This window comes from Lycorma delicatula, chromosome 1 (assembly GCF_047948215.1).
Source record: "Lycorma delicatula isolate Av1 chromosome 1, ASM4794821v1, whole genome shotgun sequence".
Taxonomy (NCBI): domain Eukaryota; kingdom Metazoa; phylum Arthropoda; class Insecta; order Hemiptera; family Fulgoridae; genus Lycorma; species Lycorma delicatula.
This window is the reverse complement of record NC_134455.1, coordinates 322823386-322841267: the sequence shown is the minus strand read 5'-3', so window position 1 is coordinate 322841267 and position 17882 is coordinate 322823386. Positions and strand designations below refer to the sequence as shown.

The following is a 17882-nucleotide window of genomic DNA, read 5'->3' as shown; positions in this document are numbered from 1 at the left end:
GACCTAGTATTCAAATCCATATAAAAGTCTTCACTAGGATTTGAACCTTAGAACTCTAGACTTTGAAATCAGCTGATATGCGATGACAAGTTCACCACTAGACCAACCCGGTGGGTTAAAAACCTGTAAGAATAAAACTACACTTGGTATTTGAATTTGTAATTGGAAATAGAGCAGTGGTAGCAATGAATTGCAATTCATATGTTTATTTGCATCAAAACAGCAGCCATATAATACACAGTATGTCTACCATAAATTTATAAAATTATTTTTCCCGTAATGCTATTGTGTAATTGCCATATATTCATATTGTACCGATTTCAATATGAATTCAATTTATTTATTCACCAGGGGTTTCTAGTAGTGTAATGATATGTAGGTCCTCATAAAAATTAGTTAATAGTACTCTTAAGAATTATTGTTACTGGATAATGCCTTGTTTTTATAATGTGTATTCAAGCCATTGAAATCATCTATTTTCTACCACTATTGTTACATTTTGATTTTATATTTGTCAGCTTTTATTACTTCTCATATACTTTACTTTCTTACATTGCAAAACTTTTCTTAGTTTCTTGTTTTCAGAGGTTGCTAGATATTTTTCTTTGACTGCTGACTACTTATATTCTGCTGTGTAGCTAAATGTATGTATTAGTACTTTTATACATTATGGAACGGTATCATGTTGTTATCTTATGACAGCTGACAGATGTTTAAATCACCTTTTTGATATGTAGGATTTTTTGCTGGGGATTAGTCAACTTGTAAAAACAGTTGTTGTTCTTTTAGCTATTATGCCCAGATATTTAAAATTCTCCACTCACTGAAGCTTTATATTTTGAACTATAATACCTGTATGTTATTGATTATAAAACAAAAATAAAACTATACTTGTAAATTATATCTATTCATTCTAAAGTTGGACGAATTTTTTTTTTTTTTAGATGGAACATGCGGACCACATTTCTTCAGATGTGAAATGACAGGCCGTTGTATTCCACAACGATGGAAATGTGATGGTACTCCTGACTGTGAAGATGAGACTGATGAACCAGCAGATTGTGGTATTTTGTTTTACTTTAATTAATAAAGTGAAGTTAACTGCTTATTTCTAATGCCACATTGGAACAATATCTTGTTATGCTTATTTCATTATTATGAAGTAGTTCTTTCTTAATATGATAACTTGAATATTTAGACACTGTACTGATTACAATAAAAAGGGTATATTTGAGTACTGTGTTAAAGCCATAAAAATAATTTTTATATCTAGTAGGATGTTTGATGAGTTCGCATTTATATTTTCCTGTTTTCATAATGTTTACCTGATAAAGTATTTACAAATATAATTTTGATTCATATTGTACAAAAGAAAAAATATTTATGCACTATAATTGTTTTAAAAAAACTGTGTGAAGCCACAATGACTGCCTGTCACTGTATCTAGCGTACATTTGAAACTAGACGTGATTATATCATACTAATTATTTTTAAACAATATTGTGAGTAAAGGTTACAGCTGAGCTAGATGATCTTATAAACTGTATAGTAAAATGCCATTTGATAAAACAGAAAAAAACTGTGTAGATACAATCCCAGTCAGCCATGGCATTTTTCGTATGCTATAAAATTTCCATTCCATAAACCTTCCATAAGCCTTGAAGCTTATATGTAAACTGTGCTATTAATTAACATTCTTTTTTTTGGCACATGTTTCAGTCCAGATACTTTCATTCTTTTAGGTATTATAGTGAGTTGTATTAAGAAATATTGTTGAATATGATTTGTATAAATTCATTCTAGACCTCTTATTCTTTTTTCGCCTCATATTTATTCATGCAAGGATTTTTGTGGAGTTGACTTCTGATTGATTTTCAAATAAATTAGTTTGTTATAATGACATGATGTATGCGTGGTTATCATCACCACTCTATAATCCCTCTAAATTTCTATCTACTATTCATTGTGTTTATTGCGGGTATAGTGGTCATGGAGAAATTGAATCAGTTTGTCTTTAACACCAATTGTACAGTATGTGTCATGATTTATTTGTGTTTTTTTTTTCAAGTTTAAAAGTTCAAAAATGCTCTGATGATTGAGTGATTGAGTTCGGTTTATGTTATGCACAGGTTAATGTTGCAAGAAAGGGAATCACTATTGTCAAATCGTTTTCAAGGCTGTTATATTTAACAGAATCTATTTATTCTTAATTCTGGAAAGAATTTGGTACTGCTTACGCATGTCTCAGTCACATTAATCAAATTATAATAAATTCAAAAAATTGAAATTAAAAATTTTTTCATCATAATCTCTTTTTACTATTTTTCCTGTCATACAAAATTTGTAATGAATCTAACATAGTATGTTCCACATCTTAACTAGTTTATTTGTGAATATGTCACTTCTCCATTAAAACATAACTTTCACAAATTATAATCAGCTATGGTATGACTTTTAAAGTTAGATCTCTAAAACAGGATATTTTTTCACATTCCCTAAAAATGCCTCAAAAAAATGTAAAATTACTTAATTTTTCTAAAGATAATTAATTTAAAGCTGATCTAGCTAAATATTATTTGCAGCTTATGAAAACCAGAGGGTCCATTTTCTCAAACTCAACTTCACATTTTATCGGATAATAGGTAGGGTTATTTGGTTTCTCCATCAACCTTTTTTATCCTCCATCCCTTTTATTTCTTCTTGATCTTTTCTTTTCCACTTTGGTTTTTGCATGAAGGTTCATGATCAGGTTGCTTGGACCGGTTGAATCATTGCATCTGTGGATTGAGAGAATGTGTCTTCTATCCAGTGTGTATACAAACCCTAATGACTGAAGATAAAGGTGGGGCTTCCAGTTTCTCCTAAATTGCAAACAATTTATGTTTTGTTAATCTATTTTCTGAACCAGAAATTCATTATATGAATTAAATTCATTATATTCAGTTATTCATTATATGTTATATGACAGTATATTTTATTGATATTTAATTGGAAAAAATCTCAAAATTCAATCTTAGAATAATTGTATCAGCTTAAATTAATAAATCATGAAAAGATAGTTGTTTGTATGTATGTGTGTGTGTGTGTATATATATATATATATATATATATATAGATCAACCCTAAGCACAGAACAATTGAAATAGGATGACTTATCCTATTTTATTACATAACAGAAGTGCTTTCACAAATTTTATTCACATCAGCTGCATACATTATTTATATATAAACTTGCAAACCATTACACCATACCTCTCATTCACTTATAAATTTTATGTTAAAAATATATTTTTAAAAAATTTAAAATTAAATTTGTCTTTTCATAACTTAAAACCATATAAAAATTTAAAACTTTTTATTTAAATTAAAAATTTTAAATTATAATCCCCACACGAGATAAAAACATAAAATATAAACATTTTAAATATTTAAAAATTATTTAAAATTACAATTTTGACCTGGTTGATTAAAATTAACCAGGTCAAAATTTAATTGTGTAATTAAAAAAAAATGTAATTAAACATTTTTACATTTTCATTTTGTCTAGGTAATTTTAATTAATTGATCTTTGTAATTTTAAACAATTTTTTTTATTTAAAAAATTTCTATATTTAAAATATTTTTATATTTTATGTTTTTATCTCTTGTTGGGATTATAGTTTTTAATTTTTAATTTAAATAAAAGGTTTTAAATTTTTGTATGGTTTTAAAGTATGAGAAGTTAAATTTAATTTAAAATTAAAAAAAAAATTAGTTATTTAAAAAAATAATATTAACATAAAATTTATAAGTGAATGGAAAGTATGGTGTCATGGTTTGCAAGTTTTTAATGGTTTTGTAAAATATATATATATATATATATATAAAATGTATACAGCTGATGATGCGAATCAAATTCACAAAAGCGCTTTTGTTATGCAATGAAATAAGATTTTCAATTGTTCTGTACTTAGGGTTGATCTGTTAAATATAAATTAATTTGTATTGGAACAGAGAAGTATGGTTATTAAAACATTTGTTTAAAAAAAATATATGTGAATATATATTATTTTTTTAAAAACAATATATATATATATTTTTTTTTTGTTGAAAATTCAAATAATTCATTAACATTTTGACCACTGTGCTATTAAAATTTAATATTAAATTCATTTTCAACCACCAAAACTCAGTAAATGGTTAAGTTTGTTTTATTTATCTATTTACCTTGTTTTGTTGGTTTAAATTTCATTTAATTTTATAACAATTATTTTTCTGTTTGGTTTTGAATTAAAAATGAACAATGTCTAGTGTTATTCTAACATCTAGAAGTATTACTTTGTTGTTTGCCTTTTTTTGATTATTGTTAAGTGTTGAAAGTTGTGTAATGTTGCATTTGTATGCAGTATATTACATTTGTGCTACCTGACTTGTTTATTTTAATTTCCAATACATTGTTCACTTAAAATGATTAAAATTTCATTTATTATTATGATTGACCTTTTTTTTTTATCTTTTCTGCTAGTGTTATTATAAATATTTTTTTATGCACACAATTAAAATGGTTATTTTGGGTGATGAGCTATCTTTTTGTAAAAATTTACATAAAAAACTGATTTTGTGTTTTTAGTTAAAATATCAAGCCTTAAATATTTACTGAAGCAAAATATTTTTAAGTACAGATGGAATGTCTTTCATTTTTCTTTTTGTCATTTTTCAAGTGTGTCAATGGGTATATATTTGAAATCTTTTTGTGATCTGTTTCTTACTGACTGGTAGATCACTAAAATTATCTAGATCATTAAATACAATATTCACAAATAATTATTCTCAGTCAATATTTATTATATTTGAGGAAGTTTTTGCTGGTTCTTGCAGTTTTTTTTGTAGGTGCGGGATGGATATAAACTACTGCCATAATCATCCATTCTAAGTTTCAATTTAAATAGTTTCTTCCAAAGATGTATTTAGTTATAATTTGATAAGCTTTTCTGTATTTCATGCATGCGTGCGTGCGTGCGTTTTACTGTACTCTTAATTATGTATATAACTTTTTGCTATCAGTTGGAGATTCTTTCTTCAAAATCCATAAATATATATATATATATATATATATATATATATATATTTTTAGCAGCTCTTACGTTCACTCCTATTCAGAAAATAACTAGCCGTTAAATTGAGTTTTATTTTTATGAACATAAATTCTATTATAACTGTATACTTCTGTAATAATAATAATAATAATAATAATAATAATATTTGTCGTTATTGTTAAGGTTACTAAACTGATGAGCTTGTTCCCAATATCTTTCAGTGTTATTCAATACCAAGATTAGATAAACTTTTGAACAATACATGTAGTTAACTGATGCTTCCGCTTATGAAATAAGAGTCTGTAATATTATTGTCTTAGCAAAATAAAATTTAGAACTCTTGCTATAAGTTATCGATTAGATTTTTTTTTTAGCCTTATCATCAGATAGTGTTTGTTTTATAACTTGCTGCTACCGTGATATCTTCATTCACTAACACCTTTATCATCAGTTTTATATTCAATTACAATTTGTGATTTCTTCGATTTTAACATCACTTTTCCATTTTTGGTCTTACAAACATGGTTTTTGAGGCCTATACTTATTAGTCATTAATTTGGTCATTCTTATGAGATCAGTACTCTATCCACCGAGATTAGTCATCACTAATTTGTTTACCAAAGGATTTGTAATTATGAGTTTGCAAACACAGTATGGTTTCCATATAAATAAACAATGATCACATAAGACAGGCAATTAGATAATAAAAGTAATAATTGATGGATGAAGTCATTATTTGATGAAAATCCATCATTGTGAAATTCAAATAACATAGTTGTTTATTTTCTTTTTTTTAATAAAAGTAACATTAACTTTCAAGCTAAATATCAGTTTGATTTTCTATCTCTTTTAAATAATGTTTCTGTAAACTGTTTCTCAAGTACTACTTGTAAAGAGATACTTCTCTTTTTTCTAAATTTTCTGCAAAGATGACTGTGAATTTTAGTGGTTTATGGTATGTATCTTATTGTTCTAATGATGTCTTTTACGATTTAAATTAGCGATCAGACATCTCCTTGTACTGGGATATGTTGATGTCATTTCTTCTGTTGGTAGCTATAGCTGATTGTCAATGATGTATTAGGGCTTTCACCTGTGACTATGAAAAAAATATAGGTCTGAAATTGTTGCTGCAAATATTATTTTTTTGTAGTTCTCATTTCTCATGTCTTATTGTGCACTTATCACAACAGTTTTCATATCCAGTTTATCATAGTTTTTCACACTCATACATATCATCCTCTGAAGTAATACCTGACAGTGATTCCTGGAGGCTAAACAGGAAAACTTAGAACAGTTGTACTTTGCGCATGACAATGAGTCACAACATGTCAGTATAGTGGGAAGGTATTCATTAGCAGTCGGTAAATGAATGCTGCATTCCAATCTAGTTTTCACATAACAATTTTCATCTGGTTTAAAAAAGTAGTGTTCTTTGTTTAGTGTTTAATTGATAATTTATTAAAACAATGCTCAAGCCCTCACAAGAATGAGCAAAAAACGATCAGTTGAAGAAAAGCATCGTACTTGTCAAGAAAACTGGGAATTATAGTACTTTTGTATTCAAGGAAAAAATAAAATTCTATGTTTGGTATGTAGAAACTCCATAGAGGTTTGTAAAGAGTATAATATTAAAAGACACTATGATACAATTCATAAAGAAAATTATGACAAATATGTAGGGAAACTTCGTAAAGACAAATTGTCAGAATTAAGGTCGATACTTCAAAAATCAACAAATCATATTTGCCAAACCTATTGAAGATAATACAGTTGCTGTAAAAATGAGCTTTTTGATATCATATTTAATTGTAACCAAGTTGAAACCATTCATTGAAGGGGAATTTATTAGCAAATATATGATTCAGGCAGTGGAAATATTGTGTCCAGAACAATTAAAAAAATTAAAAAATGTAAGCTTAACAAGAAATACCATTGCTAGCAGAATTGATGATGTAGTTGAAAATTTATGTAATCAACTTAAATCAGTAATTCTAACACTTGAAACTTATTCCATTAGAATTGACGAAAGCACAGACGTACAAGATAAAACCCAGTTAGCTGTTTTTATTCGTGGGTATGATGCAAACTTGAAAGTAAGTGAAGAGCTTCTTGAGATTATCCCAATGCACGACACAACGACTGGGGTTGATATTTTTAACACAATGATGGATGTTCTGAATAAATATATTTATCATTACAAATCTAGTTTCTTTTGCAACTGGTGGTGCTCCTGCTATGACTGGTGTTATTAAAGGAGTTATTACAAGTAAAAGAAAAATGCACAGAAAAAGGTAATAATTTTCTTCAACGCTTTAATTGAATTATTCATCAACAAACATTATGCTTCAAAGCCCTAAATATTGGGCATGTTTTAAAGAATAATACTAAAATTGTAAATTATTTTTGTGCCCGCGTGGACTTAATCACCGTCAATTTAGTAAATTTGTACATATAGGAAGTGAATACACCAATCTACCTTATCACATAGAAATTCTATGGCTTTCCTGTCATAAAGTTTTAAAGCAGTTCTTTCAATGTTGAACAAAATTATTTTTTTTTTTAGAATCCAAAAATTATGAATGTGAAATATTAGAAGACTATGAGTGGATAAAAGATCTGGCTTTTGCCGTTGACATTACAAATCACCTTAGTCAACTTAATCTCAATCTACAAGGCAAACAGCATGTGGTTACCACCTTATTTGATAATATCAACGTTTTCAAACAGAAATTATTACTCTGGCAAAAATAAATTCAAAAAGAAAATTTATCTCACTTTGAATCTTGCCAGTCATTATTACAAAAATCACCACAACTTAATTTTTCAGAATATGTCAACGAAATTAAATTGTTAGAAATGAATTTGAAAGAAGATTTTTGGAATTCAAGAAATGTGAAAATCAATTTCAATTATTTATTTTTCCATTGTCCATTAATGTTGAAAATGTGATGAAATTTTCAACTGGAACTAATCGAAATTCAGTGTGATTCCGTATTGAAACAAAAATATATGGATGTTGGGATTCCACATTTCTATAATTATTTATCACTGGAATAATTATCAAATTTTAATTAAAAGGGGTTAAAATTTAGGCATACAATTTGAAATTAAAATACCTCAAATTTCCATACATAAATCTCAAACATTCTTAATGACCTACATGCTTTAATTTCTTTTGATCTAAATTTGAAAAAACTGCGCTTCTGTTGATTTCTTTTAATTAATTTTTTATTGAATTAGTTAATGTTATAATAAATGAATTTGTTAGCCTTCCTTGTATCCCTCAGCCTCTATTGTTATTTTCTTTTTATTCATTTCCTCCTTTTGGATGTACTTTTTTAAATTTAATATTCACTGCCAAGAACCTGTGGTCCCTATCCACATGTACAGGGGTGGAATCTTTACATTTGTCTTTCATGATACAATCTTTTGATTTCTATCTCGATATTTTACAATGACATGTTCTCCTTTTTTAAACCAATTATTGGATTTTTTTTATTACTCGTATTTCTCTACCACAAATCCAATAAATGTAGTTTTTCAATTCCTTCACCTTACCCAAAATCCCCATAATTTCTTTGTAACCAATTTTACTGTTACCAATTTAGGAAAATTAGATGATTTTCATATTTACTCTGCCTTGCATTCTTTCAAATTTTGCATAGAAAATATCTCTCTTTATGAGCAGTTTGTATAATTTCAGTAACTTGCTGTATATTCTTGAATTGCCAGCAAAATTATCCTTCTGAATTATATTTCATTCTTTACAAAGCATCCATAACTTTCTTCTTACAATTGCTACTCCATTACTAGATAGCCCATTATTTACAATAAAGTAACTTATAGATTATTGCATTTATGGTTTGGTATAATCGTAAATTTATACATAAATGAGGTGAATTTTGAACTAAAAAAATTTTGTATGGAGTTTAGATTTTCCTGTTTTTGTTAATAAAAAAAGAATGTTTGCTTAATGATATACTTGTAAATAATTGTAGAACTAATTACTCCAATTCTTATTCTTATTCAACTGTTTTGTAGACTTCTTTTAAAATTTTAGGACTACATCATATATTACATTTAAGTAATGATCTGAAATTTCATATTTGTTGTATTTAATTTTATTCACCATTTTTTGTTGCAGCACCTGTAACATGTATACCTGGTCAGTTCAAATGTGCAGAAACACATAAATGCATCCCACATGGTTGGGTGTGTGATGGTGAAGCCGATTGTGGTGTCGTAGACAAACAAATTATTGATAAATCTGATGAAGATTTATCAGTATGTAAGTTAGTTTTTCAATTAAATTGGTATATTTTCATAAGTCTACATATTTTATTGATGTTCAAATCTTAAAAATCAATATCTTGCTGAATAATAACATAAGATAAAACTCTCTTGCTGTAGGGTTAATTTTTGATTTAAATCTGCTGATTATTATTTTATTTAGTTTGACTAACTTTACTATATAAAATCTGTCATTTTTTGACTTAAATTTATTAATGTACATTTTTTTATTTATTACCTTTAATATTCCGGAAGGTACAAATGGTGGACCGATTACTCCAGAGCTGAGGCAGGATTGGAAAAAGGATCATGCTTTCAATAGATAATCCGAGACTATAGATACTGTAAATCTAGGCCCCTACATTCAGGGAAATATGAAACCAAGTTAATATGAAGGGAAAATGAATAAGAGTTTTTCAAGTATAAGTTGTTTGTATTAATTAAGAGGACTGTTACAATAATGCACCTTTATTCTTATGTATTACAATTTTAATGCTTGTTCCCAATTGTAGTTGCACACTGATTTAATTTCACTATTTGAAGACATGATAATCTTTGTCAGTTGCTTTAATACATTCTGCAAAATATGTTACTTTAAGCACAGAGTTAATTTTACTGAAAAGTCACAAGTTACCAATTCTGGTGAATGTGGAGATGTTTCAGAGCAATAATCTGTTTGTTGGCCAAAAACTGTTTCACAGAAAGTTTTGTGTGAGGAGGCACATTACCCTGATGAAGAGTGAAACTATTTTTCCATAGTTCTGGTCTTTTCTTTTTCGACTTCTTTTCAGATTTGCCAAAAAAACTTCCATAATAATAATCCTGGTTCATATTATGCCTTCTGGAACCCATTATACTAAAATTATGCCCATAACATAAAAAACATATTGAGCGTTGCTTTGAATTTGGATTTTCTTTGATAAGTTTTCTCATTCCTTGCTGTGATGTTGGTGTTTTCCAGTGTATTGACTGTGAGTCGAGTTGTGGACGTCGCTGTGAACAGACGTGTTGTGTACCGCTCCGCGCTTTTTAGTGTTTTAGATTGGTGTTTGGTTTATATTTCGGATACGGCATTTAGGAACTAAAGTGATAAGGATAACGGACAAGTATAGTAAGTTTTTTTGAATTCGGTCACGGACTAAAAAAGTTATTAGAGTTTTTTCAGCTTTATTAGTGAGCTGTGGATATTGTGTTTTTTACCTTCTAAAACTGAAGATTTATAACAGGTGAATGCGTTTTTACGTTTCTAGTGCATCGTACTTTTATTGGATGTTACTTTAAGTACGATCAAGTGAGTTAAAACTACTTTTTTAATAAGTTATATAGTGAATTTGAGGTTAGAATTATTCAATTCTTAGCAACATTTTTCTAAGTTAATACACAGGCTCATACAGGCGTGTTTATTGTAGTAAACAAGGACTTGTAATTATTCTCTCGTATTACCGTCGTACGAGTAGAGATTTTTTCTAAGTCCTCAGAGCTTTTTATTAGGGAATTACATTTCTACTAATATCTCGAGAACTACCCACTCGATTTCCTTCCTACCTGGACATAAATTCGTCCCAAAACCTTCCCTAACCCCCTACCACCACGCCCAAATTTTTTGACCCCATTTTCGGTCACATGCATTTTTCTTACCCCCTCAACCCCCCCCCCAAATTTTTTTTGGGGCCCCTCCCCCGAGTGGGTATTCGTAGAACTTGGGACGGCCCCCTAAGTACAGTACTATATCATGCGAAGACGTGGTTCACTCCCTATGGATGGGACATCCGCCCAAATTAGCAGCAGTATGACAAAATCGGCGACGGTCAAGAAAACCGATCTAAAAGGGAAGAAGAGGCTCCGTCAAGGATCTTCCGAGGAGGAAGAAGAGGCACCTGATACAGTGAGCAGTCTAGCATACCAATTGGGTCTGATACTGATATCGTTGAAACAGCATTTAGGCCTAGGTTTGAATAAGTACATTGCGACCCATGAACAGGATCTAAGGCGAGTATACGAGGGACTGAATGGGCTTTCCGAGCTGTCCTCTCCAGACACAAAGACTTCCCAAGCTACCCAAACGGACCCTATTGTGGGTGACGATTACATGGAGTATATTTTGACCAGCGATTTGGGTGATGAAGAACTCATTGAGCTCCTCCCTAAAAGGTGGCCTAACTCACTTAGGGGCAAGCTAAAGTTGGTTACTGACCTTCCACCTGAAGTCAAAGACACTTGTACTCTTAGAGATTTAAGGAGAGTAGGTGAGCAGGATATGGGTAACAAACTCGCAGCTGGTGACATCATAAAAGACGAAATAACTCTAATAGGAGACCAAACCGTTGAAGAAAAGAAGAGGAAATTTAAGATACATTATGACTCGGGAGCCCCGGAAAAGGAAACCCTTTCTTGTTTATTGAAGGCGTTCAAAAAGATAGCTATACAGTCACCAAATTCAGCGTACATACTGCCTTCGGGCAGTATGGGAAATTTTGCCAAGAAGATCATATCCTATATCTTCAGAGCAAGGGAAACACCTGTATATGTGTTAACTCTCCAAGGGGATGGTGGGACCAGGCACATCGGTAATAATCAAATCCCGATAAAGAAGGCTACTCCACCGGCGGAGCAAAGCCGAACAGTGATTGTTAAGGCAGGAGGAAAAACGTACGCGGAGCTCCTCCGGTCCATGAAGGATGCTGTCACCAGCGGGGAGGCAAATAACGTCATCTCATTGTGAAAGGGCCGTAACGAGGAAGCGGAACAATTTACATCTATCCTGAGGGACAAGGTTGCCGACCTTCACGTTGATATAAAAAGCAGAGCTGGAAGGAGAACTGTTGTGCACATCCGAGATGTCGAGCATAACACAACAGAGCAAGAGGTTATGGCCGACATTATAAATCGCGTGGGTTCTAGCGAGGAAGTCAAGATAACATCCATGAGGAAAGGTTTTGGCGAGACACCAAATATTACGGTCATGACCTGTTACAGAGCGGCATGCAAACTGGTCGAGGAAAGAATAAGAATTGGATGGATTAGTTGCCGGGCGTACATCCGGGAAGATAAAGACAGGTGCTACCGTTGTTGGGGCACGGGCCATAGAAGGCACGAATGTAAGGGCCCAGATAGGCTCGATTTATGCTTCAACTGCGGTAGCAGAGGTCACAAGATAGCGGATTGTCTTGAACCTAAGCAATGCCTCGATTGTAAGAGCGGTGAACACAGGACTGGAGCATGGCAATGTAAGAAAAAATTGCATGATTAGGACTATGTTAGCGAATGCCAATAGGAGTATTCTCGCTCACGACTTAATTAGTCGTGTTGTTACAGACAAGAACGTAGACCTCCTTGTGGTCACCGAACCCAATAAATATGAAGCTGCCAAACTTGGATGGAATGTTGATATGTCGGGAGATGTTGCCATTATGGACGTAAGTCATAGTATACAATGGAATTTCAAGTTTAGAGGTAGTGGCGTGGTGTCTGTTGAGACCGAAACAACTGTATTCGTGGGTGTGTACATTTCGCCCAACATTGCGATCGCGGACTTTACTAACTTCATCGACACTTTACAAGGTGTGATTACCAATTCAACCAAGAGGTTCGTAATGTTGGGTGATTTTAACAGCAAAATGGTGGCGGCTGGCAGTAGACACACCAACAGGAGGGGGACCTTGCCGATCTCCTGGAAACTGCCGGCTGCATCTGCATTAATGACGACACGCCCACGTATGTAGCGAGAGGTCATCGGTCGGTGCTTGACCTCACCATCCTGGACTGTAGGTGGAGGAGGAATCAGTACCAGTGGATGGTTCTCTCAGAAGATACAGCGAGCGATCATCGCGCCTCTATCTTGGATCTGAAAGACGTAGATTTCAGGCGTGAAGTGCACTCCCCCCACCGAGATTCTCATCAGTACAAATAGAGCAAATCGTCAACAGGACTGCAAGTAGACTGTCTGATAGACATCAACAATCACCTGAGGCTTTATCTAATATAATAAAGCAGGAAATGGACAGAATGGCAGCTAACAATACAAGGAGGCGCTCCGTTTATTGGTGGACTGCTGAAATTGAAGCAATGAGACGAGCTCCAGTCCCTTAGGAGAAGGAAACAACGTATTCTTAGAAATAACAGAGAAGGGTACCAGGAAATAGCCAATAGATACTTTGAGGCAAGAAGAACGCTCAATAAGGCTATTAAGAGACGTAAAAAGGATTGATGGATCAGGCTCTGCGAAGAGCTTGACAGCAATCCCTGGAGCCAGGCATTGTTGGTTAACTGGCATTTCTCCCGCCACCACCCCATTCGGTCGCCCTAGAGCATAGACAAAATGTACCGTGCCAAAAACGGCTACTGTGCCTCTAAACAGATTAGCGACCTCGTTATCCTAAATGCTCCTAATGAGCTCCTATCTTGCGTTAAGCTGGGCGCCGTACAGCACCCGCCTATGTGTCCCTACCGCTCACTTGTCACATTAAAACTAAATCGGGGAGGCGCACCCCTTGTTACAATTAAAAACAAAAAAGTTAACTTAATAAAAAGACGGCAATTTAAACCGCCACGCCTCGGTCGCTGTTTGCCAGCTAGTGCCTGTCCACCATTAAAGCGCTTGGAGCTTATTGGCTGATGGCAGCCATTATTTCCAGGAAGGTTTTCACCGACACGCTACAGGAATCAATAAATCCCCATTAAAATTAAACTTAAACTACCGATGACGGTTGAACATCGCAACCTCATCGAGGAACTCCCACACGGTCCGACAATGCGGCTCACGCCACATTGACTCGCCGTTTATGAGCGGCCAGTTTTCCCCCTGACCTCTAAGTTCCAGGGTGGCCCGGTCTCTGGCCCCCCCAAGAGCAGGGCAGTCGAATATTAGGTGTTCGTTCGACTGGACCTCCCCACAGACGCACAACTCATCAGCCGCTAGGCGAAACCTGAACAGATATTGCATCAAATTCACGTGGTTGGTGAGCACTTGGGCACCCGCCGCCCTTAAAAATGAGCTTGAGGCATACCATCCCCCCAGATCCTGTATAAATCTATACAGAGATCTTCCCTTAGACGTGGTGTGCCATTCATGCTGCCATGCCTCCATCGCGAGGCCCCAAAGCCTCTTCCGCAGGCGGGAAATGGGCAACTGTTCGAAATTTAGACCCGGTGCATTGTGATCACCGTTCCGTTCCGGTTCTAGCCCGGCCCGAAACCGTATCCCAAATACCTCGGTTTCCCGACCTCTTCGCAACTTCCACATGGCTGCTCGAACTTTCACCACTAAATCGATTGGGAGAGCCTTTCCCAATACGGTAGTAGCCTCATAGGAGGTTGTTTTAAAAACACCAGTGCATACAATTAAAGCTCTGCGCTGGGCACTCCTTAAATTTAGAAGCAGTGCTCTATTTCTGTCCAACCTATGCGCCCAAACTGGCGCCGCGTATGCGATCATACTCTCGAAGACACCTCGGTACACTAAGTACATTTGGCGACCAGAAAGCCCGTAGTCTTTCCGAGCAATCCTTCTAAGTTTGTGCATCACAGAGACAGCGTCCGCCGCAACTTGTTTAATGTGGTTGCTAAAAAGCAACTTATCATCAAACAAAACACCTAGGTACTTATGAACCCTTACTCGGCTGATTACACAGCCTTTATACTTAATGTGGGGGTTTCGACTGCATGATAATTTGTCTGCGCCCTTTAGAAGCATAAACTTCGTCTTGGGCACAGAAATCTTTAAATTTTGTATGTCCATCCAGCCTTCGGCGGTTGACAAGGCCGCCTGCGCTCTACTTTCTAGCTGTGGTCGTGAATTTCCACGAACTAAAAGGAGACAGTCATCGGCGAAAGCCTGGGCCGTGACTCCTTCTGGGAAGGTCAACCCCAGAAATCCATCGAACACCAGGTTCCACAGCAGGGGACCGAGAACGGAACCCTGCGGGCTTCCCCTGGTGACGGATTTTTCCACAACTAGGTGCGCATCTTTAAACAGGGCCGTACGGTTAGACAAATAGTCTCGTACCACGGCCTGTATGGCTTCGGGAACATCGCGGCGTTCCAAAGCATAGAGGACAGAACTCCAACACAAGGATAGAAATGCTGCCTCTATATCAATAAAAATAGCCAAAACATATTTGCAGTCGGCGCTTTCCACCTCGGTAAGAGCATTTAAGATGCAATCCTCGGTGCCAACCCCTTTCATGAAGCCATATTGGCCTCGATTTAGAATACAGCTCATATCGATGCCTTCTTCGAGCCGTTCCACAACCAGCCTTTCCAGCAACTTGCCGAGAACCGGCAAGAGGCTGATGGGTCGATAACTGCCGACCTCACCAGGATCCTTTCCAGGTTTCAGGATTACCCTTACCAAAGCCACCTTCCAGCAAGCCGGAAAGCAGCCCCAGTTTAGGCATCCCGTGAACAGTCTGCCCAGTGGCTCTCTTATGACAGGCAATAAATGATGGAAAATATCCGGGTCAAGTTGGTCAATCCCCGGTGCCTTCCTTAGTGCCATTCGGGAAACCACTCGGTCTATATCTTCGGGTTCCACGGTCCGAACGCCAGGGAATGGTGTTTCACCCGCCCTAACGCCGATTTCCGCTTCCCCCTCCGGAGCATCTGGAAACAGAGTATCCAGGAACGCCCGGTAAGTCGCCACAGATGTTAACGTGTGGTCACGACCACCTAACCCGCACCGAACACTGGACAACACGTTCAATGGCTTCGGTCGGTAACAAGTCTTCGCGAGCTGCCAGGGATCGCGCCGCAATTCCCGCATGGAGTCTTTCCAAAACTTGAGTTCAGGCATATCGTATTGTGACCAAAAAGTTCGGGAGACGTATGCCTATCCTCAATAAGACCAGTGTTGCAAGGGAGGTAGCCAGGTTATTCCCGCATACAGTGCCTGACATCGTGAGATCCACACCTTGTGACAATAGAAGATTCACCATGGAAGAGCTACAACTTGCGGCGAGGAGTTTGGCAACCAAAAAGAGCCCTGGCCCGGACAGGATTCCCGCGGCAGTGATCAAGAGGCTGGTTCAGAAGGCTCCCTGGGAGATGCTCGAGATTGCCAGCCACGGCATGGAGAACGGAGACTTCCCCGACTGCTGGAAGGAGGCCAGAGTGGTATTCCTACCTAAAGGCACCTCTTCGGAGGAAGATATAACCTATAGACCCCTGAGCCTCCTTAACATGATGGGGAAGCTAGTAGAAAAGATGCTGGCTGGCCGCATCATCAAAGAACTAGAAGAGGGAGCTGGAATCAGTCTTAACCAGTACGGGTTTATGCGGGGGCGATCCACCGTGCAGGCTATCTGCCGAATTTCGGGATGGGCCGACGAGGTGAAGAGAGGCACTTGGCGAACCAGGAGAATTCCACTGATGCTGTCACTAGACATAAAAAACGCGTTCGGGGCTATTGGTTGGGGTCACATTAATGACGCAATTGCGGCTAGGGGCCTCAGCCCCTACCTGCGTAGGCAAATTGAATGTTACTTGTCCAACAGAGGATGTCTGGTAGAAACAGTACATTTTCAAATGCACGGTGGAGTTCCGCAGGGCTCTGTTCTGGGGCCGTTGTTGTGGCTGGTGATTATAGATGAACTCCTTCAGAAGGAGTTTCCTGTCGGCGTCCAGATCCTGGCTTATGCAGATGACCTTGCAGTCCTCGTAGAGGGAAGGATGGTCTTGGAGGTGCAGGAGAGGGTGTATGCGGCCATCGACACTATACAGGAGTGGTTGAGGTCCAGGGGTCTGCAACTGTCTACGGAAAAATGCCGGTGTATTGTCTTTACGGGTAGAAGAGTGCTAGAACCGTTCAATATTTCCATCAACGGTCATGCTATAGAAGAAGCGAATAACATCGAGTACTTAGGAGTTATCCTCCAGAAAAACGGTAGATACACCGACCACATAGTCAATGTATGCAACAAGGCAGAAAAGATGATAAAAAGTCTAAACATCATTATGTCATCGCAGAATGCCCCTCAGGCCTCAAAGCGCCGTTTACTGGCGACCACCGTCGTGTCTTCGCTTATGTATGCCGTTTCGGCCTGGTGGCGCTCTATCGCCATCAGGCGCAACAAAGAGAGACTGGCGAGGACGCACAGGTGTGTGCTCCTAGGTGTTGTGTCTGCATACAGGACAGTGTCCTATGCCGCCCTGTGCGTGTTATCGAGTACACCTCCTATTGACCTAATCGCAAAAAAGAGGGTGGAGAGGGCACAAGGCAAGCCAGAACAAGAGGTCAGGGATGCTGTTTATAATATCTGGCAGGAAAGATGGTCGCAGGAAGCTGTGGGTCGATGGACGAGAACCCTCATCCCTAACATCAAGCCATGGTTGTCGAGAAGATTTGGTGAGGTTGATCATCACCTATCGCAGTTTTTTACAGGACATGGTTCCTTCAATAACTACCTGCACAAAATAGGCAAGAGAGAAGAGCCAATTTGCAACTACTGCAACGAGATAGATGATGCTGAGCACACCTTTTTTGAGTGCAATAGGTGGGACACACTTAGACATAGTAAG

At 36.1% G+C, this 17882-nt stretch overlaps 1 protein-coding gene across 1 annotated transcript in view; it reads left to right on the top strand.

Moving 5' to 3' along the window:
• The window catches only part of LRP1 (LDL receptor protein 1), a 473582-nt gene that overhangs the window by 122588 nt on the left and 333112 nt on the right, over positions 1-17882 (top strand). Inside the window, exons 2-3 of the mRNA XM_075382014.1 lie at positions 945-1064; positions 9223-9366. Coding sequence (XP_075238129.1) covers positions 945-1064; positions 9223-9366 — 264 coding nt within the window. The remainder of the gene's footprint in view (positions 1-944; positions 1065-9222; positions 9367-17882) is intronic.